The sequence below is a fragment of the Cygnus olor genome, chromosome 5, assembly GCF_009769625.2.
Source record: "Cygnus olor isolate bCygOlo1 chromosome 5, bCygOlo1.pri.v2, whole genome shotgun sequence".
Lineage (NCBI taxonomy): Eukaryota > Metazoa > Chordata > Aves > Anseriformes > Anatidae > Cygnus > Cygnus olor.
Window position 1 is genome coordinate 33,420,444 of NC_049173.1, and position 24,118 is coordinate 33,444,561.

The 24,118-nt window shown below is 38.6% G+C and overlaps 1 protein-coding gene across 1 annotated transcript in view; it reads right to left on the reverse strand.

Moving 5' to 3' along the window:
* Positions 1-6,637: 6,637 nt before the first annotated feature.
* Positions 6,638-24,118, reverse strand: part of INO80 (INO80 complex ATPase subunit) — a 68,159-nt gene continuing 50,678 nt past the window's right edge. The window contains exons 28-36 of the mRNA XM_040558309.1: positions 20,150-20,244; positions 16,291-16,363; positions 14,509-14,667; positions 12,917-13,019; positions 12,303-12,391; positions 11,278-11,433; positions 10,293-10,452; positions 9,285-9,500; positions 6,638-8,663 (exon numbers count right to left, since the gene is read on the reverse strand). Coding sequence (XP_040414243.1) covers positions 8,446-8,663; positions 9,285-9,500; positions 10,293-10,452; positions 11,278-11,433; positions 12,303-12,391; positions 12,917-13,019; positions 14,509-14,667; positions 16,291-16,363; positions 20,150-20,244 — 1,269 coding nt within the window. The 3' untranslated portion in view covers positions 6,638-8,445. The remainder of the gene's footprint in view (positions 8,664-9,284; positions 9,501-10,292; positions 10,453-11,277; positions 11,434-12,302; positions 12,392-12,916; positions 13,020-14,508; positions 14,668-16,290; positions 16,364-20,149; positions 20,245-24,118) is intronic.

The window sequence follows — 24,118 nt, forward strand, 5'->3', positions numbered from 1 at the left end:
AAAGCATATGTGACATTTGAAAACATTCAGAAAACAAACCAAAAAAGCAGCCTTTTATCCTCTCCTTGTCTAGACGGTTCACCCGCGCTTCCGAACTCCAAGTCACCAACGCAGCACGTGATGCCCAGAGCGGCGAGGAGAGGCAGGGGCTGCTGGGGATGTGCTTACATTACCTCTGCTCACCCTGCAGGTACCGCGCCAGGACGCTGCTGCTGGGTGCACTTTCACATTTCAGCAGGACAGCCAGGGCTGGAAGCGACCTCCCAGGACCGCGGCTGGCACGCTGTGACCGCTGGTGGTACTCGGGGTGGGAGATACTGTTACAGGCAGCAAGGGTCAGCAGCTTTGTCCTCAGGATGCTTCTACTGACATCATGAGATGAAATCTTTTTGTTTTATTTTTTTTCTTCAGTGAGGTACCCATTCCTTTAAAAACAATTGACCCCAAAGTGTATTTCAAACAGCTGGCAGGTTTTTAGATCATATATACATTCATTCTTTTGGTCTGCTTTATAAGAGTGTGTTCTTCTCCTTGGCATTCTTCTTTGCCAATACACAATCCCATTTTTAGAGAAGGAAAAGAACAGGAATGCTCAGCTCCCAATGACAGACACTGCTTTTTATCTTCCCTCTGACATCGAATATTAGAGACTCTATTACTGGACGTGTTAGGCAGGAGCCAGATGAAATCATGTCTCTTGTTGCTAAACAGCACAGTAAATTCTGGCAGCACTGGCATCTCTAAACTACATATATATCACACCTATTCCTGGAAATGCACCCTATAATTTGAGGACCCACGAGTTCTGGACAGAGGATGGAAACTAACTACGGGACCAGCCTCATTTAGAATCAATACCCACGATTTTTTTTCCAGAGGATCCTTGCCTCATTTCATTTGATCGGAGGATGCTAAAATTAGCAGCAACTCGGTTGCTCTTTCTCCTGTATGGTCCTGCATTTATTTATGCAGAACTTGCTCCAAATGTGAGGAAACTGCTCCCCATTTTCACTTTTCTCTGGGAAATCACTGCATGCAAACTTTAGGCCATCTTCACACCACCTTTGTGAAGAGGTGTTATTTCTATTTTACAGATGGAGAATTGAGACATCAAGAACCTAATTTCAGAAGTGTACGTTGACTGCACAATGTGAAACATTGAGGGATGATGTTTTTCCAGAATACTTGGAACTGTACGTTAGGTATTCAGAGAAAACCCTGTGGGAAAAAGATAATGTGTGCTCACATCATCAGCACTCAATTATGATGCAAACATACAAAAGTCATCTGAAATTTTCATGGATCCCTTTATGTTTGCCATTGTCCAATTAGAATCCATGCTTCTGCAAGTTTACTAATTCACTGTTAGGTACATGAAGTTTTAAAGAATACTAAGTTTGTGTAATATTTATTTGCCATCTAAAAATGAACTTTGGCAGGGAAACATACATATTTTATACATGTATATATATATATTTAATGTTTGTTTGTCTTATACACATCACTCAAATTTGCTGCAGTCCCTCAAGCTTTTTTAGCTAATGGCTTAGGCTCGCAGTTGCTGGCAGTTCCAAACTTCTCACGTGTTTATTCCTGTAACATCTCAGACACAGGCTCTGTTTTAAATTAAGAATTTAAACCTCATTACTTCTCTCATTTGCTATCAATTATATCACTGCAAAGAAGAGCTGGACTCTCTAATCTGTCTGTGAATACTCTACCAGGCCAACACTCACTTTTAGCATTTAGTTATTTGATTCCAGACAGACACAAAGAAACATAGTTAGACAGCAAACTGCCCTGTAACCAAATTACATTCATTACGCAATACATACCTCTGATTGCATATGGCAAGAGCAAGTTATCAAAGCCAGGGAAGCAAATCTCCTTCGGCAGAGCTCATGATGACATGTTTCAAAAACACACAAATCACTTGGGGTTTTAACAGACCACAGAAATCACCGTGATTTCCAGTCCCAAATCAACACTGTGTTTAGAAACCTATTGCGCTTCCCAGATTCAGCATTACATCAGTAGGTTTTCAGCTAGTCAAGAGGAATTGAGCTGAGTGACGAATAACTAAAAAACTAGACAGCAATTATTTTTTCCACGTTAACCGAACTAAATATATCACATTAAACTCTGACTAAGAGTAGATACAGTAACCTCTTCCAAACGCTGAAGAGAATGATGTAAGACTGCAATCACCTAGACGAACAGGTATCATGGAGCTGAATTACCGCTTCAAAAGCGCTTAAAAAATAGAGGTTTAAGTTGTAGCCTTATTCATCTTTAGATCTAGTTCAAGTGTTACGTCATGTAAAGTGATATGTCAAAGCAATACTGTAATGCTATGGATATAAATGAGATTAAATCAAAGAAAAACATGGGTTAAAAGTTAAAAGAGAAGTCTGTGGGAATGCAGAAGCTGCCTACACAAACAGCCACTCAAACTCTACGGAAGGAGCAGGAGGAGGCAGAAGGACCAAGACACAGAAGATCTCTCACATCAGCACTGATCAGACGCATGGAGGGACCAAAAATAGGGGATTTGGACACAAGCTTTCTGGATTCTCACACAGTCCAGGTTGTCCAGCTACCAGAGGCTGAACAGCTCTTCTGTTTCCTCAGCTCGCCAAGGAAAACCACGGAGCTCTGTCATGGGCAATGAAGTGGCACGCAGGGGTGTGTCGAGGCACGTGCCATCTCATTGACTCGCCGGCAGCACGCAGCTAATGGCAGGCAGTCACGTGGCGACGGCTTAATGCGGTTTACAGAAAAAATAATAGAAAGCAACACTGAGCCAACTAAGTGCAAAAATTGCTGACTCTTCCCTGGATTAAAAACAAACAAAAACTCTCCAAAAACACAAACAAAACAACAGAAAACAAAACAACGACAAAACAAAGAACCAAGAACTTTGTATAGGCTGAATGAAGCACAGGAAAGCACTGCAGTTTGAGACTGGCCATGGGGAGGTTAACACTACCAAAGGTGACTTCTTCAAAGAGGTCAGATCTTTGAGCCCATGCAGCCACACTTCTGTGAGGAAGTGGGGTGGCTTTTAGGGCTCCCCTGATGAGAACTTAGGCTTGTTTACCAAGATAAGTTACTTGAATTAAAGGAAGATGGAAATGTTCCCATTCAACTCCTAACACGAATGCTCTTTCTGTGAAGTGCTTCCCTAGACGGGGAGTTATCCAGGGACATAACTGTAGAATAAGCATCATAAAATTTCTGGTCCCCACTGGCAATAAAATTCTGAAATTCACTCAGTAGCTTGAATACAAATGAGAATTTCTAGGTTTGAATTCTACTACAACATCAGGAGAAAACAGTACAAGAAACCCGGGTGTCAGACATGTCGCAGTGCAAAGAGGACTCCTGCCTGTGATTCATCCCTTCCTAGAGGAAAGCCCAAGTCAGGTCTGTGTGACAGCCCAAAGCAGCAGGAAATTTCCAAATGGGTTCTTCTAATCTCAGAGCAGCAATTACAGGCTTTTTTATTGTTGCTTTTGAAAAAGTTGGTGAAGGTTTATTCAGTGTCACAATGCTTGCAAGCTACACACGCAGCTTTCTCTTAATTCACACTTCCCGCAACAATGCGATGCAAGGCTATGAGGGTGATTTGTTTAAAAATTAACACCTTTAAACAGAAACATTTCTCCTGTCAACCAAAAGCATTGAAGACAACATGTGGATGTTGAGAAAAGTTAGGTAAGGCTAAGGAGCAAGAAGGAAAAAACAGGTTAATGCAAACAAATGTCACAGAGCTGACAAGGGATACCGTACCCCCTGGATGCTCAGAAGCTCACATCACACCTCGCTAGTGTTGTGTCACAGTACTGAGGATTTAACACAACCAGTGACGCTGCAGAAGAAGGAAGAGACAGCCCATGGGAAATTCAAGAAAACATGAAAAGTGGTGTTTAAATCTTTTCCTCCCATACCTCATTCTATCAATGATGCTCATCAGCTAAGGAAGGAAGGAGATGTCATTTCATACCTGAGTACTGAAACACTTCCTCATGCCTGGGATGCAAACTAATACTCTCATATGCCACTAGAAGAACATTATGTAAATAGTTTGGTACAAAATGCCTGGAAGACCCACTAGCTTTGCAGTAAATTCACTTTCCTGAGGGAAGAGGCAGGAGCTAAGAGGAGGGCAAAGCTGGAGGAAACCCAACTCATCTTATCATGCATTTCTCCATTTCAGAAGGCATTTGGTGCAGGCTTCTCAGAATGCTAATCTGAATGCTACAAGAAAGGCTTGTTTTTGCAGAATAAACCTGGTGGTTGGATCTGAGAGCTGAGACATATGTATCACCCCAATAAAGATGCTCTTAGGAGGAATGATGAATTGCCCCTTTCCCTCTCATTCACCACTACACACTTGGTACATGCTGCAAATAAAAACAAACAAAAAAACAACCAACCTTCACAATTCAGCTAGTGCTTATGCCTAGGAGTATAAGATGAAATTGCCTTTATTTTAGTATATATATATCCAAGTTATACTTAACATCCAAGCAGCATCTCTCCTTGGGTAGGGAGCTACAATGTGTTTTCCAGCCACTCGAGCTGGAAATTTCCAAAGGGCAGCAACGAGTGTACAGCCATCTCTTCTTGAGCAGTAAGGGGAGAACAATGAAGGAGCCTTATAGGCATGTCAAGTTGTAACATGTTTCAGACTCAACAGTCAACAACAACAAAAAAAGGCAGAAGAGAGAGGAGGAGGAGTCTGTAAATACACCTGAGAGCAGAAGCAGACCAGCTCGCCCTACAGACCGTAGATCAGGACTGGCAGAGCAGTGGTCATAGGGCAGCATTTCCCAAAGTATGTTGATCCACATCCTGCCCCTAAAGTGATTTTATCGGTCATGCTCTTCCTCCTCCCAGATGCAACTCAGCTGCGCCTCAGCTACAAGCAAAGTAAGTTTCCTATTCCTTTAGCACAGATCTTTTCCCACTGAGCTCTGTGTGCCTCCCCCCCACACCCTGGGAAATGCTGCTAAAGGAAATACTTCAGGAAAATGGGAGTAAAGCAAAATATAGCCCTAGGCAGACAGAAGGCATTCAATGAGCAAAACATGACAGCAAAGAGCAGAGACACTGTGGTGGGGAAAGCACGCAACAGAAAAGGCACAGAAATAACGCCATGTTTGGTCAGTGCAGTACTAATACCCTGAAGTTAAGAATTAAAACAGTTCTCGTTGAAAACCCTCCTACAGTAGTCTGTTTTAACTCTTTGCTGAATAGGAAGAGATCATCGGTGGCTGATATGAGGACAGCATACTCGACCCATGTCAGAAAGAGAAAATGGATTGTAGTAATAATCAGAGAACTGCATTTAACAGTTTTGCAGTAATCTGTGAGTGAAAATACCAATGCTGTAATGAAATAGCAGGAGGAATACACATTCCCAACATCCCCCCAAACATGCTGACATCTATTTCACCATTCCAGCTTCGATTGCAAACTCCATTACTTCGATATTCTGTTTCTGCCAGTAGCAAATACTTCAGTCCCTCAGAGGAAAGGGACATTTTCTCTGCCATTAATCCGTAAGACAAGTGCACAATGCACAGCCTGAGTGAAAAGATTCGCAGATTGAAACTTCAAAAAACAAAGTTTCAGTGTGCATGTCCATTTTACTCATTTAAATAGAAGTATTCCCCATAGCGTTGATCACAAAACTTCTCCCCCTCCTTAACATATTTCCCAGTCTTTGTCTTTCTAGCACTACTTAATTCCCCAAATCAAGAAATTGAGTAGAACAGCCTTTACATGAACACTTCCTAATTCCTTGAGTAATATCTCAGAATCTCAGTTCTTCTATGATGCATAATAAAAAGAACGCATCTGTTTAAACTTTTTACAGATATTAAACTGGATATGATCTAGCAGCTCATTTATTTTACTGCTACGTTAGGTCTCCCTGAATTTGTCAGCCTGATGCATGTTTCACATGCAGCTAGGCTACTGCTACTTTTCCCACAATTTGTGATATCATTCTGTGCTTCTTTTGAAGATTAAATAAGTTTTTCAAATGCTATTATCATTTTTTACAATACCAATAATTTAATCTTCCAAAAGCATACGTGCAACAGAATATTACTATTTTTTTCCAATCTTTTCAAGTTACAAATGTATTTTTTCTCAACTTTGGATTACAACAAATTGACACAATCGTCTAGCAGTTTGAAAATCAAGACAGTAACACAAAAAAACAACACAAAAAAATTACCCTTTAAAAAATAACCTGAAAAAGGGAGGAAAAAAAAATGGAAAATCTGTAGAGAATGATGTCCCAAAGCAATCAACTGTTGAATTGAACCGTTGTGATTCAGATACCATTATGTAATTATTCTATTTTCTTGTGATCTGCTGCATACCTGCTCCAAAGTAAATTACCAGATAATCAGTGAATACAAACATGTGATAACTTGTACAGTTGTAATTGAAAAAGGTTACAGAATGATACTCAGAAGAGCGTAAATACCCGAGAGCATTACACTGAGCAGCCCGTCCCTAGATTTGTTTGCAGATGTGCAACCTCCACGCTGTTCCCTAATCCTGTCACATAGCTAGCTATATGCATAAAAACCACAAAGACACTGATTTACATAAAATTATCTCACTCCATTTTATTTAAGATTTTCTTCTCCAGTTAGTAAAAGAAAGATGTGTCTCTCTTTATACATATGTACAAGTTCAGTTATAAAAATAGACAGCACATTCAAAGAGAAAAAAGGCTTGGCATTTGTCTGATTCCCTCTAAATATCATATATACATGTGAATACGAGGGGAAGGGGGAAGTCTTCATGAGTTAATTAAACACCATCTCCCCCCTCAATTATCCCCTGCAAATCTTTTTAAAAATCAATCTAACTAAGCTCAGTTTTGCTATTTTCAGGTGTGCAAATTAGAGGCAGAGCCAACAGGAAGCACTTGCTCCACACTGTAGGACGCCAGGCAAAGGATTTGGGGTTGGAAAAAAATTATAATAATAAAAAAGTCATCTTTTGCTGTCACAGCCCAGACCTGCAACTCATAACTCGCTTCTCTCGAGGGATTGAAAGTGCCCCAGAACAGCCTTTTCATTCAGTGCGTCAGACAGAAGACCTGTCCCACACCTAAATCTCAGTGCAATGCAGACAACGCTTACAGCAAAGCAAGGGGCTACAAAGGGGGTTTGTGCATTGAGAAAGGGGAAGGAGCAATCGGAGATGAGAACACAGACGGGCACTGGCAGCACCGCCTTCTATCAGCCTTACGGGAGACGGCTACTGGTACCCACAGGGAGCTCCACCAAGCTAGTACATGGGATGATCACAGAGATGAAGGGAAAACACACTGGAAGAACGGTCAATGGATGGCTGGGATATGAGACAATTTTTTTTTCCCAGGATTTGGCTGGAGGTGGGAATGGCACAGTTCTCTCAGTGCTGTTTCTCACTGCTCCCCTCGCAGCACTGCTAGCTGCAGAACCACACTCTGTTATGGCACACTGAGAGGAACAGCAGCAAACTCTTCCTCGGCCCTGCAGCTTTCCCTGCTCTTGAGATTTGCACAAGTAGAGCCTGATTGTGTTTCTAAGCCTTTAAGAGTTCAGCATGTATCAAAAATGAGAAAAATTATTCTTAACACAGCAAGAGCTTATGCTGGCAAGAACTCTAAAACACAAATCAAGCCACGGGCTTGGAGCCTCTTCCATTGCAGGAAGCAGAGGCAGTGCTGCTACCCTCACTAGGCCTGCCAGAGCTCCTGTCACTCTGTGGCTCTGAACCTGTTCTAAACAAATGGTGCCGAAAAGAATCCACTCCCTGGAAACCACCTGAGATACCTTCCTTTGCATTTCAAGCTCTCAAAAAACCAAACCAAAACAAAAACAACCAAACAAAAACCCCAGAGGCCCACACTAGAAAAATCCAAGAATCTTTTGATCACACATCATCCTCAGCTTAGCCCCCAGCTACCCCTGCATCTACACTGACCAGCTCCCAGTACAGAAATGTCTTCTGACTCTACAGGATAGCCCTGGCATTCAGATACTGGTTTTATAGGATATAACTAAAGCTGGGTTCCATTTCAAGCTACACTCGTGTGACTTGAAGCGCACACACAGCTCTGGGATATTGCATGGAGTACCTGGATGGTTTCTTGGGAAATCTTTGTCAGATGTGTCAATAAAACACCATCGGACCACCTCAGTTACCCCAGACACCCCTTCCATCCTTCTTGCAGTGTCTGCAAAGATAATTTTTGGGATACACATAACCAAAGTGCTCACATAAACCACCCATTCCCATTGTGCTTTGATTTTCTTTTCACACAGGTGCTTGACAGCAACAAGGCATTCATTTGCATGCCTTCACCTTGCAGGGTGGTCTACTCTGAAAGCCAACACAGTTCAGACAAGCTTTGGGGGTTCAAAATTACTACCGACCACCTGAGGTGTGGGCACCTTTGCTTTGCTTCCGAATTGGAGTTTCTGATATGAGACTGCTGGTCAGGTTTAAGCTTTTGGGGGTGCCACAAACACTGTTTCCTTTGCTCAAAGGGGAGCTCAAGGGAGAAGAGGCGCTTGAAGGTCCAAAATCTGCAAGTCCAGAAGGCCGAATAATTGCTGTTTGTAGAGGGCTGCTTGCAGACATGCCTAGCAATGGAAAAGAGAATCAAATTCCACGTGAGCATATCACTCTACTTGTAGCACTAAGGTAACAAAAAAATTTTAATGGCTACAATATACTAACACTTAGTCCCAAGACAACACTGCGTTCATGATTTATGAGATTTTAATGAAGAGGGATGGCCTAAACATACAAATTATCTTGCACTTATACCCTGGGACGACTATATGTGCTGTAAAACTGAAGCTCCATCACCACTGGTTTAGAACATTTTAAACCTGACGCTGTAACTTCACCATATCAGCAATACGGGAAAGACACAGCCAAACCCATGGGATAAACAACACTATCTAATCTGTCTGGGCACCAAAATGAAGAACAAGAGAGAAGTATTTGGTATGAGATAATTTAAAGGGCAGGTGAAAATTCTGCAAGATTAGCCTCTCAAGGTCATCTGCGGTGAAACTGGCCATCCTCTCACACCGGTACCATGTCACATTACGCTTTGCCTGGATATCAGAATATACTGTACAAGCAATACCAGCAATACTTGCATCTATTTTTGACAGGCTGTAAACAAGCAATCGTCCAAATTCATGTGGTTGGCTCTGCTCTGGGTAGCCTGCTGCCTCCCTTTCCCCACATACCTTTAGAGACATTGTACCCGTACGCTGCATATGCCGCTGCAGAGGCTGCTGCCGCCCCTGCTTTGGCACCTGCCATTGCGGCCGCGCTTCCTGCTATCGATTTCCGGCTTCTGCCTTTCCCGGTGCCTTTTGATCCACCGCCTGATCCTTTAGGGCGACCACGGCTTCGACCTGACTGGCCTCTCCCAGTGAGCGGTGTATCTTGCATTGAAACCCCTTAAAAAAAAAAACCACAGAGCATTAAAACAGTAACTGCTATAGCATGTCAGATAGCTCACAAATGAATACAGCATTGTAACGACTTGCCATTTACATTCATACTGTTCCTGTTAACTGATACTGTTCATTTACATTAATACAGACACTGTCAGCAAGTACTGATCTCACGAAAAGAAATCACATATACAAAACTTGACCCTTCGTTAATCACATCTTATTAACTTCCTTGTCATTACTGTTATGAATCCAATCCACAAATAGATGGAGGATTCAGGGTTCTACTTCAGGATGAAGCATCTTCTTATTGAAGATGTATGTTCTTTCCATTTGCTATCTGTAAAGAAACTCATCAAGAACTAGGTCTCTCCCTATTTCAGAGTATAAAGTTACAGTAACTAAAAACTGTTACCATTATTTAAAATTACAGCTGTTTTAATCACTCAGTGGAAATAGAGAACTGATTATTAGCCCTATGGCAAATTCAAGGAAAAACTTAGAGATGAAAGAGTTCTGTGGATGTCTGTAGCTCGGTAAGGTGAGCACTCTATAATATAGGAACAAGGGAAAAAACTCATAAGAGTAACTAACATAGGAAAAAGGAAAGCGTGATGAATGACTATAAACAGATTTCTTACCAAATCAGAAGTTATTTCTCAATGAAAGACAAATTGTTTTTTGCAAATCTTGCCAACCATGCACAGAATCTGATTAAAATGCAGAACATGTACCAACCAGGCATACAAAGTCAAGGTTTAATATGCGTTAGTAAGTCAAGGCAAGAGTACTGACCATTCATGGTATCTGAAACGGAGCCAGTAATGGAAGCAGGAGAGTTTGTTGCCCTTGACTGAGGTGCTGAAGAAGCTGGATCATCCACAATCACAAGCATATCATTGCTGCTCTCATCGGGAGGGATAGAGCCCATGTGTAATTCACTGCTGATGGATATCTAAACATGACCAAGAACAAAGCCGTTAGCTTCTCAGGTTAGGAAAGGGAAGGGTTCAAACATAGTAAGACACACAATCACAAGTAATTGGTACTTGTTCTGATCTCTCTCATTTTCTCCAAGACTTACAGCATGATACATATCCTGCTTAGTCACACTACACCCTTTATTTACATGCTGAACAGCAGTAAAGACCTCCAGGAGCAACTTAATTTCAACTGATGAACATAAATGTTATCAGCAGGAGACTAATGGGCTCAGCAGAGACTTAAGAAAACTGCAGTTTAACTGTGCATCTTTCTCAGACTGCAAGAGAGAAAACAATAGGACTCTTAACCAAGTAACTAGTGCCAATAAAAATCTTTATCAGCAAGGGAACAAGACAACATAGTAATCTTAGTCAACATGGTATAGAACAAAATATATTTGCTGCCAAAAATTGTTCACAATTCTTTATTAAAAATATGAAAGAAAATATAATGTGCACCATTGGAAATTTACAATTTAAATTCCAGATTAAAAACCACACTAATTCAGAATCAAAAGCAAGAGGTTCAGGGCATGAACTTGCTTTAAGAAAAGACAAAGACAGAAAGTGAAGAGGAGCATAATGGCATATCAACAAAGAGGAGCTCCAGTAGGCAGCTTACTGCAGCTGCTATGTTTTCAATTAATTATTTTCACTTCCATGGTTCACCTTTCAGACATCTCATTTCCCTACATATTTGAATTCTGTATTAACTGAAGTGTCAGAAAGCAAGAACCCTACTGGATCTAAGATCACAACTGAAACAGCACATACTTTAAAGAAGCAGGCAGTCTCACCTCACTGAAAGGGCTGGGCATGGCAGAATCTACACTAACAAAGGAGTCATCCCCATCAGCTGACAGGTTAGAGTTATCAGCTGAGGGAACAAACGGGATCACGAGGTTCATGCCCTCTTTCTTTCTCTTCCCATCCAACTCATCTTCCTTCTTCTTCTGAAATAAATAAAACAATACAGGGAATGAAAAATACAGTTAAAACCGAAGTGGAACGTGCAAATTAAAATCTCAATGTATAATGCAGTATTGTAACTCAAAGGAATGCCACGTACAGAATTATCCAAAGCAAGTTTTTGAAAGACAAAGTAACAGATACCTTAAAGGCCCTGTCTTTAGCTTTAAGCAGTTTTTTTTTCTTCTTCATAAAATAGCTTGAGTGATGTAGAATTACTCTTATAGAATTACTCTGATTTCCATTGCCTTCTGAAGTAAGCTCGAAATTCTTTACCATTATAAAAAAAATAATTAATGCAAAGCCTCCAATGCTCAAAAATTCTGAATTTTCATAAACAAGATTTAATGATTTTTTTAAAAAAACAAACAAACTAATCTTCTTTCTGCACAAGCCACATAGCTATTTGGGATTTATCTATGTTTGGTTCTTTATTTGTATTATTTTTTCATCCTTGCAAAACAAAATCTTAATTAAGTCTCCATTTTATATGCCATAGAATGATTACTCAATTGGTTGTTTTGGTGGTTTTTTTTTTGTTTTTTTTTTCAAACTTGAGTCCCCAAATTGTTGTCTGTAGACTACTGATGATCTACTGTGTTGTATGGGTATGCAGTACTTCCTTATTTTTGAAGTTGCAAATGATACTAAAATACAGGGAACTGTGCATTACTCATTTTATAACATCCCTCTTCTGTGTAGGAAGCGCCAGACTGACATTCGATGCTGAAGAGAACACTTCACTCATTAGACTGCCTTTGCATAAAATATTTCCACACTACATAATAGTGTGCCTAAAGCTTTTCAGGCTCTTTGTGTCACTGACACAGGTAACCTCTCTGCATCAAGGTACCTTTTCAGCGTATTTTTCCCTTTTACGTTTACGTTCCTTCACACGATTTGTTTCTTCTTGCTGTCGCTTCTCTTCTTGACGCTGACGCACTGTCAGAAAAGAAGCACACAGTTGTTGTCGCCGGAAAGATACTTCATACCCTTTTGTGAACCTTACAAGAAATTCTGGTTTCTTGAAGTAGAACTGCTATATTAAAACACTTTCCAACCAAATTACTAAAAAGTCTCGCAGTTGAAATCTTCTTTCAAACATACCATCAAGCGTACCTCTAATACAGCTTCAAAACTGCGATGCAACACAGCATTTTTATTAATACTTTTCTTGTCATGACCTACTTAATTCTTGTCAAAGCTCTGTCATTCAGGAACAATGTAATGATCCTGAAAGAGTGCCAATAAAAACTATCACATCATCATGTCTCTCTTGCACAACCTCACCCCTCAGCTCAGCAGTGATATGAAACCAGCTTGTACTAACAAAAATGGCAATACAAAATGAGCCAGGAAACGGAAGTGGTTATCAGAAATACATGTGTTTGTAGAGATAAAACGACAGATTAAAAAAACTAATGAAGTGGAAGATGGAGAAAATGCTACAACACGAATTTCACATACATTTCTTTTCTAGTTCTTCATCATCTAGTAGAAGGCTGACCACCTCTTTTGGTTTCAAAGTGTCAGGTTTGAAATTGCCACCTGAAATCACCATTCGCTGGATCTAGGAAAAAAAGGAGAAATTACTCAAAGGATCCATGAAACATTTTCATTACCCTTCACTGAAAGCCAGCCAAAAAAGATGTAAATGCAAGCATGTGTAGTCAGAATTGATTCAACTTCTCTATCATACTATAGTTAGTAGCAAAATTTAAGGAAAAATTTTATTGAGAATTGTATTCATTAACTGTAATTATTAAAAAATGAGAAGCAACTGAGCTAGAAAGCAGAAAATTGCCATCCATTGTACCAAGATGTATAGTAAAGCACCACGTAATAATAATATTTACGGCTTGATATATTGCTGAACACAGAGTAAAACTACAGCAGTACTCCTATAAGGTATAAATTAGCAGTCCTATTTTTCAAGTAACCCGTATACAGGATCAGGCAGATCACATTCTTAAAAGGTACAACATACTTAATCTCCTCCACTGAAAACTAAATCTCCATGTTGAGTCTGTGTCTCAGTTTAAGCAATTCACTCAGCACAAGCAACTTTATTAATTCAACTACACTAAAAACACACACACAAAAAAAAATGGTAAGAGGTGCAACTTAGCAAAAAAGAACAAGCTTTAGCATAAGCCAATTTTGATGATTTGGAGCACCAGCAAAAAACTATACTTATTTTCAGGTTGGTATCAAGTTACTAAGTGCAGTATCCCACATCAGAATGGATGAAATTCAACAAGGGAAAATATGAATGCATTCAGCTGGAGATGCTTCAGTTGCTGCAGTGCTATGACCAGCATCTAATTAAGACAAAAGCTAAAAGAAATCCCAAGTGCACACAACATCTGAGCCTCGTGTATAGTATATCTATTGCTACCAAAGAAAGTGATTGTGAGTAATTTTTTCTTGCCAGTAAAGTGTCATGAGCTTTAAAGTTTCTAATACACTTACCACTTGATGCTGCAGAAAATGAGCCCTTCTGGCAACCCAACAGCTCAAAAACTGTCCTTTAATTACCTTTAATTACCTTTCAAGTTTCTTCAAAAAATGAGCTGTGGTGTAACAGTATAACATTAGAGGAATCAGCATTGCCCTGACACAGCAAAGACGTAAGCTCTAGCTTTAGAGTCCCAAGTAGTTTCATTGCATCATAAGAAATAGTTTCCATGAAGTCATTGTGTAAATACTGAGCTTCTTCCCAGTTTATATAATGTACCTGCAATGATGCTGCGCTAGCAACAGACTTGTTTGTTTGAACAAAGACATTTCTTTTTGGTTTCCGTTATATGCATTCCCTGCACATATATATATTTATATTTATTTTATATATATATATATATATATATATATATATATATATATAAATAAAATAAATTTATATTTATTTTATATATATATATATATTATACATTTTTAAATATATAGTGTGTATATATATATATATATATATATATATATAATTTATTTACTCATTTTGATACACATTTTTTGATAAAGTTTCTGTAACTTCTTGTTCCAGATGATTTCTTTATTCCTACCTCACTCTTCTCCTTAGCTCTTTGTAAGATACGCTCCTCAATGGTGCCTTTACATATCAACCGGTACACAGTGACTTGTTTTGTTTGACCCAGCCTATGTGCCCGGTCCATGGCTTGCTGGTCTACTGTTGGGTTCCAATCACTGTCATAGAAGATGACCTGTAAAAGAAAACCAGAACAAAAATTATTAAATAAACCCATATATTTAGTGTACCTGGAGATGAAACAAACAAAAAAACAAAAACCAACATGATGATAAAAAAAAGTTCCACTACACACCCCACAGAATCACTTGCCCACTGTAGGCTGTATTCACCTAGCTTTGCCCAGTCCAATAAAATCTTTTCCAATGCATTTCAAATATATTCAAACTAATTGACAGTGAATGCTTCAACTTCAACAGAACGTCTTTAATATTTTCTTCAACAAATCTGCTTTGGAGGCACAAAATTCTGGAGTTTATCACCATAGTATATCATTGTCATTTGATAAGCCTGTAACTAATTACATTGTGAAGCCATTTTAGGTGTTATTTACCTTAAGAAAAAGCCCATTAAATCAGGATTTCACACAAAAAGTAACACACTGTTTTTTTTCCAATATCTGAATAAAGCCTTGTCTAGTCTAATAACTCTAGTGTTTTTACCAAAAAAAGCCTGAAATACCACATTACATTCACATTGCCCTATCCTTCTAACTGTACTTTATGCACAGTAAACATAAAAAAAGGAGGAGACATTAAAACAATTTTAGCTGAAGTATTGAGAAAGCTACAAAACCACAGAACTAAGAATGTTCATGCAAGGAGCCTGCGCATACATGCCTGTGTTTCCATCTTTTTTTTTCCCCTCTGTTGAAGCAACTTCAAATCAAGAGAAATTTACAAACCTGAAAATCCTACAGATAGCTTTCTTCTGATTTCTTTTAAGTAATAGCAAGACATGATTGTGTATTTAAAGAATTACATCATATTTTTGAATCAGATTTTTGGCTAAGCACTACAGTCTGTCTTGGGTTCAAATCTGCCTGCACATAAGGTATTATGTTAGAAGCACAGGAACAGCAGTTACTGAAAACATAAATGGTTCATGTAGGTCAGTATTCCCTCCCACAGTGATTGGTGCAAGTGTTCTACAGTGCAAATCCTTGCAATTCACCTAAATCAGGATGCCTTTACACCTCAGGCACATGAGAAGGAATAAATTTATCTTTCCTGACTAGCTGATAATCATTTAGAAACGCAAGCACAACTCAACTGCCATTACTTCATTCTACTGTGCGCAGAAAAAGGGTGACGGATACCTGTGCTCTCTGATTCCTTTGCTGCTGCACCTTAAGAGCAAGCAGCCATGCAAGAGAGAGCACTCATGTGAAAGTGTCATTGCATTTGTAGACCCCTTTAGTCATCCAACTTCCTTCTAGACTCTGCTGCTGATATATGTGGGGAGAAGGAAGGTATCTAACAGCAACCAAAAACTGTACACCAGGTGCTCAATATTCTGCAACTTTATCACCAAGATAATACTGTATTACAAATACAAGCAGAGTAAACAAGGCTAGGCAATTTCATTAGGAGAATGGCAGCACTAATATTGATCAGCATAGGTATAAGAGTTCCAGCTTCCACACAGCAACACCAATTTTCCTACACATATTGTGAGTCTGGGAGGCAGGAGATGAGCAGCTTGGGAAAAATGGTTTGGAGGCACAGGAGAACTGAAATCTGAGTATGAGAAAGCTGATTTTTTTGTGTTTTGTATTACTTTAAGAAACTTCACCTACCGTATCTGCAGCTGTAAGGTTAATGCCCAAGCCTCCAGCTCTTGTGCTTAACAGGAACACAAAAATATCATTCCTGGAGAGGAAAGAGATTAAAAAAAATATTTTGTGCATGAGGAACAAGAAGTAACCACAGAAGTAATTTTTTTGGCCCATGTGAAGTGATCAGGGCTATTTTTATTACTCGAACACTTCAGAATGTTTTGTGCTGTTCATGGTCAAGAGAAAAACATATGAAAGAAGTTAATACACAAATGAGGACTGCTTGAACACACAAGCATTCAGTTTGCAATAGCGGCTTCTTATCTCTATCAAAACAAACCAGGGCTTGTTTATCTTGCCCACACTGGAAAGTAAGATTTCATATAGACAAAGAACAATTTATTGTTTCACAGAACTGATCGATGTTAAAAAATAAAATAAAATCTTGAGTGTTGTGCCCTAACAACACTCAATTGATAAAGAAAGAAAAATAAAGGTTGGAACTGTGTAGATGCAATTTTTGTTCTAAATGTGGTGCTTTGAACAGAACAAACAACTCTTAGAGGAAAAAATGAATAACCTTCATATAAAAGCAAGCTGGCAAACACAGAGGTACATTATAAAAGGACAAGTGTCTGTCAGCAGACACAGAAATCCCTCTGTCTAAGAACTCAACTACAGTCACAACTGTGCTGATTTGCATTAAAAGTTTAATTCTTTTGTCCAGTTTTCTTATCAGCAAAATGAAAATAAATTGATTCTTCTCAAGATAGCAATGAAATGATAGTAATGAAATTGTGATTTACTGTATAATGTTTCAAAGATGACTATGTAAGACATTACTAATAGTTGGATACTGCACAATAGGAAAAGTCATTCATTTCACTCTAACTCAAGCTCTTTGAGATGCACTGTCTGTAAGTAAATTCCATTATTACTGCACACAGGCTGTCCTTCCCATCTTGGGCATTTTAACTGTTTTACATTTACGTTCCTTGGAATTCCTCAGACAGCATGGAAGTCAATGACAGATCAGTTGCTTCAGTGAACACAGCTCCCAGTAGAACAGGCCATAACAGAACATGGATCACCACTCCATGGCACAGTTCAAGGAAGGCATCTCCGAACACCTCACTGGAAGATCCATAAAGCCTAATGCAGTCATATTAGCCTCAATGGTTAGACTTGCTGGCAGCAGATTTAGGAATGCTGACTACTAACAGAGATACGAGGCATCCCAATACCTGACTTGGAATAATCCTCTAGATAATAATCCTTTATGTAACTGAGGCAGATGAGACACGCTAGGCAAGCAACTGTAAAAATGCTTTAAGTCCTACCTAGCTGCAGTCTGAAGAGTTGGAGAAAAGGGAACACAGTTATTCAAATTCAATGGCAGCTCTAACACGGCACATGCAGAAAACAAAGGAGACGGGTCTACATGAAGGATCACCAAGTACTGATCAAAATTAAATTGGTAACAGCAAAATCAGGATTTCCACTGAGGCTGTGAACCTCACTAGTGTCAAGGACCCCAAAAAAGTTGATGTTCTTTGACAGTATGCAGCAAGAGAAATGCTTAAGAGAAGACACTGCAATACCACATCCTTTTCGTACCACACTGTCCATACAATAATGCATGAACAATTAGTAGAAGACCAAAAATTCCTGCTGAATAAGCAGCATGGGGCATCTTCTTGATTAATTACGTGTCGACAGTCTGTCCCGGAAAGTCCACTCATCTAATCTAAGGGTCTTCATTAATTTATTCTTAAATAATAATCTTCTATTCATTAAAGGTAACCTGACCCTTGCTATAGTAAGTACAGGTATATCGCGTGCTATTATGCATGTGCTAGTACAACTCAAACATAAAAAAAAATAGAGGTTTTGGAATCCATATTCTTGCAGGTCAGGTAGAACCAACTACGTTCTCAGGACTCATGCTTCAAGGTATTAATTACCAGTCTTTACCTGGCAAGGTTGTATTGTAAAAAACAGACTCTCAAAAAACCTACTCTGGTCCAACAAAAGATTTTTTTTCCTCCCTCAAGAAGTTGCCAATAGACGACCAAAGTAATTATTTAAATTATAAATTTAAAAGAATAAAAGCCAAGAATAAAAGCCAAATTAGAAATTGAAGGTTTCTGGCAGTCTGAAATCTACGAGTACAAAACTCTATCTTGAGCTATGGGCATTCAAGAGGAACTGAAACCAAGCTGTCAATCTCTAGACTTTATCTTCCAGGTGCAAAGCTGAAGATGACAGCAGGTACCCATGCACAGTGTAGGCAATCCTTGGCCAGGAAGTGTTTTGACTTTTACAACAATAGTGGAATGTGCATTTAGTAACCTGAACACTTCTGGAAATGCCATATGGAAAGGAAAGAAAGAGGACAGTGGCACAGACTACAGGAATGGATTATCATTCCATGGTTACATATTTTCAGCATCCTACTAGGACATCCTGCAGGATAGTTTAGTCTCAGTCCGGCTTTTTTTCCTGGAAACATTTCTCGTAAGTAAATCATGTATAAGAGGAACTCGAGTAACATTTTAATAGGAATTCTTGTTTATACTGGCTGACCTATATCTCAAAGGGATTTCCTGTTGAAATGATTATTTTTCTTTAGTTGTTCTATTCATTAATAAAAACAAATTTCTTTTTATTAATAAAAACAATTTTTTTGACTTCTTTGGTTGAAGGACCTTACAGGAAGAAGTGTCAGCATTCCAGGAGGACATCCTAACCAGCACGGAACCTGTTTTTGACAACTGGGAACAGGGAAAAAGGCACTGCACAGTCCTCTCGCTCCAGGTACTTGGCTCATACTCTTCTAAAGTTTTATTGCTCTAAGGAGTTCACTAAAAGCCTTTTCATTGCAGCACAGTTATTCAGGTCTTCAACCCTTATGAACGAGTGGCCTGAAAGGTTTTGTACAGATTCTTCCTCCTGTCTTCTGCTGTGATACCTTGGGACTGGTGACGCAAGGACTATCATCTAGAACACGGTGCTTTCACCTCGCAGTAAACAACAATCTGTGAACCTAACTTGTCTGAAAAACAAAAGTGACCTTCTTAAAAGCTCACATCCCGCATTCAGGAAGGGTAACCTTACTGTGAACTACAACTACTACACCAAAGTGACATCCTACCAAGCCCTATTTCATGATTAAAAGGAAACTTAATAACCATAAATTTAATTATTTATTTATAATATGCCCCAATAGAGACAAGGTTATACTGAAATATTTGAACTTGTAACAAGATGACTACATAGTTTTCTTTCCTGACAGGCTAGTACAAATTGCAAGAATCCATTTTGTTCTACTAAATGGAACAGGTTAGCATGTCTTACTATTTAATAACCCCTCCTTTTTAACTATTATACATATATTAGTTTAAGCCATCTTAATAAATCCAACTGTACTAAAGATAAACTTATTTATTTATATTCTGTGAAACATGCTTAAGTGATACGACGTGTTTTGCAGCAAAGTAGGTCACTTCCAAAGCTCTAGCATATGCAGTATTTTCAATTTCATCTTTAGAGTGTCAGTTTTCAGAACATATAATAACTAATGAACTTCTGCTCTGTTACTGTCAACCTTCTTTATAAGCAATAGCATATTGGAAAGGCAACAAACTATCGTGGGTTCACTAAAATTTGCTTCTCGTACTGTTTCAGAGATGATGAATTTCTAAATACAAATGGATTTGATATCAACATGAATGACTCCCGCCCAGCAAACCACCAAGAAACTTTCAGATCATGGTTATCATACAAGATACTTTGGTGTAAATTTCATTTATTTACATTAAATCTTATACCAACTATATACACGTGATTTAGTACAAAAACACCTTTTAAAATATGTTACCTGTTCTGAAAATCTGCTACCATATCCCTTCGTTCAGAAATCTTTGAAGAACCATCCAATCTCATGTATGTATGTTTCCTATAAACCATATATTCCTGCAAAGAACACATATGAGAATAATATAGTTGGTCTTAGAGCTGTTCAATTTTCATTATTCACAGAAAAACAACAATAATAAAAGCAGAATTTTTGCTTAGGAGGAAAAAAAGTACCTAAATGTCATCAGTAAATGCTATAATCAATCTTCTGTAAGCAATACTTTATAATGATTTGAGAAATTAAAGCTACTATTAATAATTTGTCAGTGTTTGCATTTCACATAAGGTAAGAGATAAATTATGTTGTCATTTCAGAGTTGGAGATGTATTAGCTGGGCTGCACAGTGTTGCTACAGTATGTGCCTTTTTCTACAAATAAATGAATAAGTAAGTAAATAACATCACTAACGTTGGAAATTTGATTTCACAAAGTCTGAACTTTTAGCAAGTCCTGAGCTCTCACTGTATGAGTGAATCTTTTCTAACAAAGCAAACGTACCTGCTGCCTGTCAATTTTGAACCATCTGACTGGTGGTTTTAAAAACCTGGTACTGTCCACTAATGTCTGTCTGCCCAGGCTTTATCTCGCTAGTAAAGAGCCTGTGAATCTCACTGCATACAAGAACACTTTGAAACGCTGGTGTTAGCCCACAGTTCGTGCCAAGCAGTGTAACTGAAATCATTGCCTGGGACACAAATCAAATGGCATCAACCAGGAATGCTGTAGGCAAAAGATTTTTCCAATTTTTCATGCGCTAAAATACTTAGTATTTTCTGGTAACCGTGCAACTACCAATAAAATCTGAATTACACAGAAAGCTCCTCAGGCTATACACATATCCTTAGAGTATTTTTGAAAATATATCCTCTGATATTTTAACACTGTGAGCCTTGGCTGACGAGATGCAACTCCTACTGGTCACATTTGTTAGATTTAACCCTAATGGTTTATGCGTCTCTCTTTGAGCTGTTGTGACTGCAAATGAAGACAGAAAGGAAGCAGATGGTGCTTTAGCAACGAAAAGTATGGGATTCATCTTGCTCCAAGCCTCAACGTTACGCAGATGAAGAACTGATGTTCAGTGAGAAGACATGGCAGTGTTTGAACTCTAATGAACCTTCTGACAGTACCGCGCTCAGTTCTCTTTTTTTTTTTTTTTAAACCTATCCTTAGGGCTCCTGTTTCTTTTTTGTTCTGCTGCACTACTGCAGAAGAGGTGAAAGAGCTGCCATACTATAAGGAACTTGAGTGTTGTACTGGAGAGAAGCTTCAATGCATAGACGATGAAAGCAAAAAATAAGTAAATACAATTAACAATGCAGAAATGGCCAAAAGTCACATTTGGTCTCCCCTCTACAAAGCAGAGCTCATGGCTAGTAGCATTTTAGTAACACATCAACAGAATTTTAAAGCAGAGAACAGCTACTTAACTAGAGGGCACTCAAGCCCTAATTTACTATTGATTTATTCCACTTCTACAACAGCTTTCTGCCACCAGCTAAAAGCAGAAAGAGCAATACCGTTGTCAGCTAGGTACTATGTGACCTTTCCTCCAAATCTGATTAATCATTTTTCAATTATCATAAGGGCTTTTTCTTTCAATTTCTTTTTTACTGTCTTTATCTGTCTTCATGCTGATTCAGTATTTCAAAATCTTTAGTCTTCCCTCCTCTCACTATTAACCACCTTTTCATGGGCATCTTCAAACCAAGCTTCAGCATAAACAGAAAACAACAATTTCTATTCAGTCAAGTTCATTTATCCTTATCCCAAATCTTAGACTTTTCCACTAACACACAATTTACAAAAGAATAAGCTATCCTTCTACATCTGTAATACTAGCATTCATGGTTGTATATGCCATGAAACTAGCTTAGTATCTTAGCTAATTGTATCTTCAACGCTGCTCAACAGGTTCTGGTCTGCTTCTATCCACCTTCCTATGATCAAAAAGGATACTTCACAGTATTCTTACAGTGCTTCTAAGAAACATCGTTTTTTTTGTGAGCTAGTTTTATCCAATAACTTCATTTTTTTTCAAATATTAACAGTATACTCTCTAATTTTAGGGAAAAAAAAATACAACTTATACTACACTTGCCAGCAGTTTAGTGTTTTGATCACTTGCAGAAAGCTAATGCTTTCAGCTTTTAAGAAAAAGTGAGAGAACTCTGAAGGCAAATGACCTACTTAAGAACTAATATACATGGTCCCTAACTGCAATTAAGGAAGATACTTGACGACTATACATTTTTCTAGTTCCCACAAAGAACAAAATATCAAGAAAACAAAGAAAAAGATGCCACCATCCGATCCTTGGAAGGATTGAGGTCACACCACTACTGCACTGTATCTTGCAGTCTACCACAATGGAGACAAAATGAAGAACTGACAATAAGCACGTAAAGAGGTGCAAGCTGGCAAATACTCCTTCTCAAAAACCAAATATGGGCTACCATTGTGTTTCATAGAAATAATAATAAAAAGTCAGTGATTGATCACATGGGGACACTTCCACTAGACTTACTTGAACTTCTACCTGACAATCTTTTATAGTGTAAGGGGTCAGCAAGTCACCAGATGTATTAATCTAAGAAAAATAACATAAGTGACCCTGGCAACAGAGAACCTATACAGGAAACTAACAACGAGCAATGAACTGAGTATGGTAAAAACACGGCACCATTAAAGTAAGTGCTCTTCAAGGCTTTGACACTGCTATTTTCTCAAAAACTATAAAATGTTTTACCTTCATCTTATTTCATAGTCCAAAGTGAGTGCTGTTATGTTTTAACATAACTAATAAACTTACTTCACGCAGAGTATAATTTGAGTTCATACCACATCAATTCAATGTGATTCCCACTGAAATCATGGACAATTACTCTTCCATACAGAAGAAAGCAATCACATTGACAAAAACAAACATGATGTTAATCTAGAAAAGTATGAAATACACATCTACATGAAATAACAATAATGAAATTATACTTTATCCCTTTTTGTTGAAAGGGAATCTTTTCCTCTTTGTATTTGTACCTGTCATTTCATAATGGCTGAATTAAGCAGTAATTCTTCTTCAGCTGAAGCTAAATCAAACAAGCATGTTAACTTTGTAAACAATGCACCTTGTGCTCTCTGCCCTGCACAGATTAGGCTAGTATGATATAGTAGCAGTTACACTGACACAGTCAAAATGCTATCAAAAGAAATAGGACATCTTATGTCTGGCTGAACGGATGTATTTTAACATCATTGATCACACACAAAAAAATCCCAAAAAACAAAAACACCTACTGCTATACAACTTTTACAAGTCCTTGCTTGATTTTTAGCTTGCTTAGCTCCAGCTTCTGCTACATGGTGGTAGAGAAGGTAAAACAGACTTAGTAAGTGGCTTATTTGGGTAATGAAATCAAACGAGTGAAGTTGAGCATTTAGGAGGTACAATAGTAGCAAAATGATATGCTCCCAAGCCTTTAAAATGGAATGTTAACAGAAGAGACAGAGGCACTAAACACTCAGTTTTACGAGCTTCATGTTGTAGTGCAGGGTGTCAACAAACGTGCACCATGACCAACATTGGCCAAAAAAAGAGGCATAAGAAGCAATGCTAGGGAATGAGCTGAGATAGAGGCTTGTAACCATGCAAGTTCTGCTTTTGCTCATAGCAGCAAAAACAAAATTCAGCTTGTGATGTGTTACTGCACTATTAATTGCCGACCTTAAAATACACTCCTACCCATATGGGACTCATGATTTAGGCAGCTATTAGTTCAGGCTTTTCACTTGTTCTCTTCTCTTCTTGTGGAGAAGACAACATCCCATACAAAACACTGCTGAGGGAGCCCATGTACACCTAGGACTAATGGCTGAAAAATAACAGGATCCTGAAGTTTCAGCACAGCTGAAATTACACTGCCAGATGGA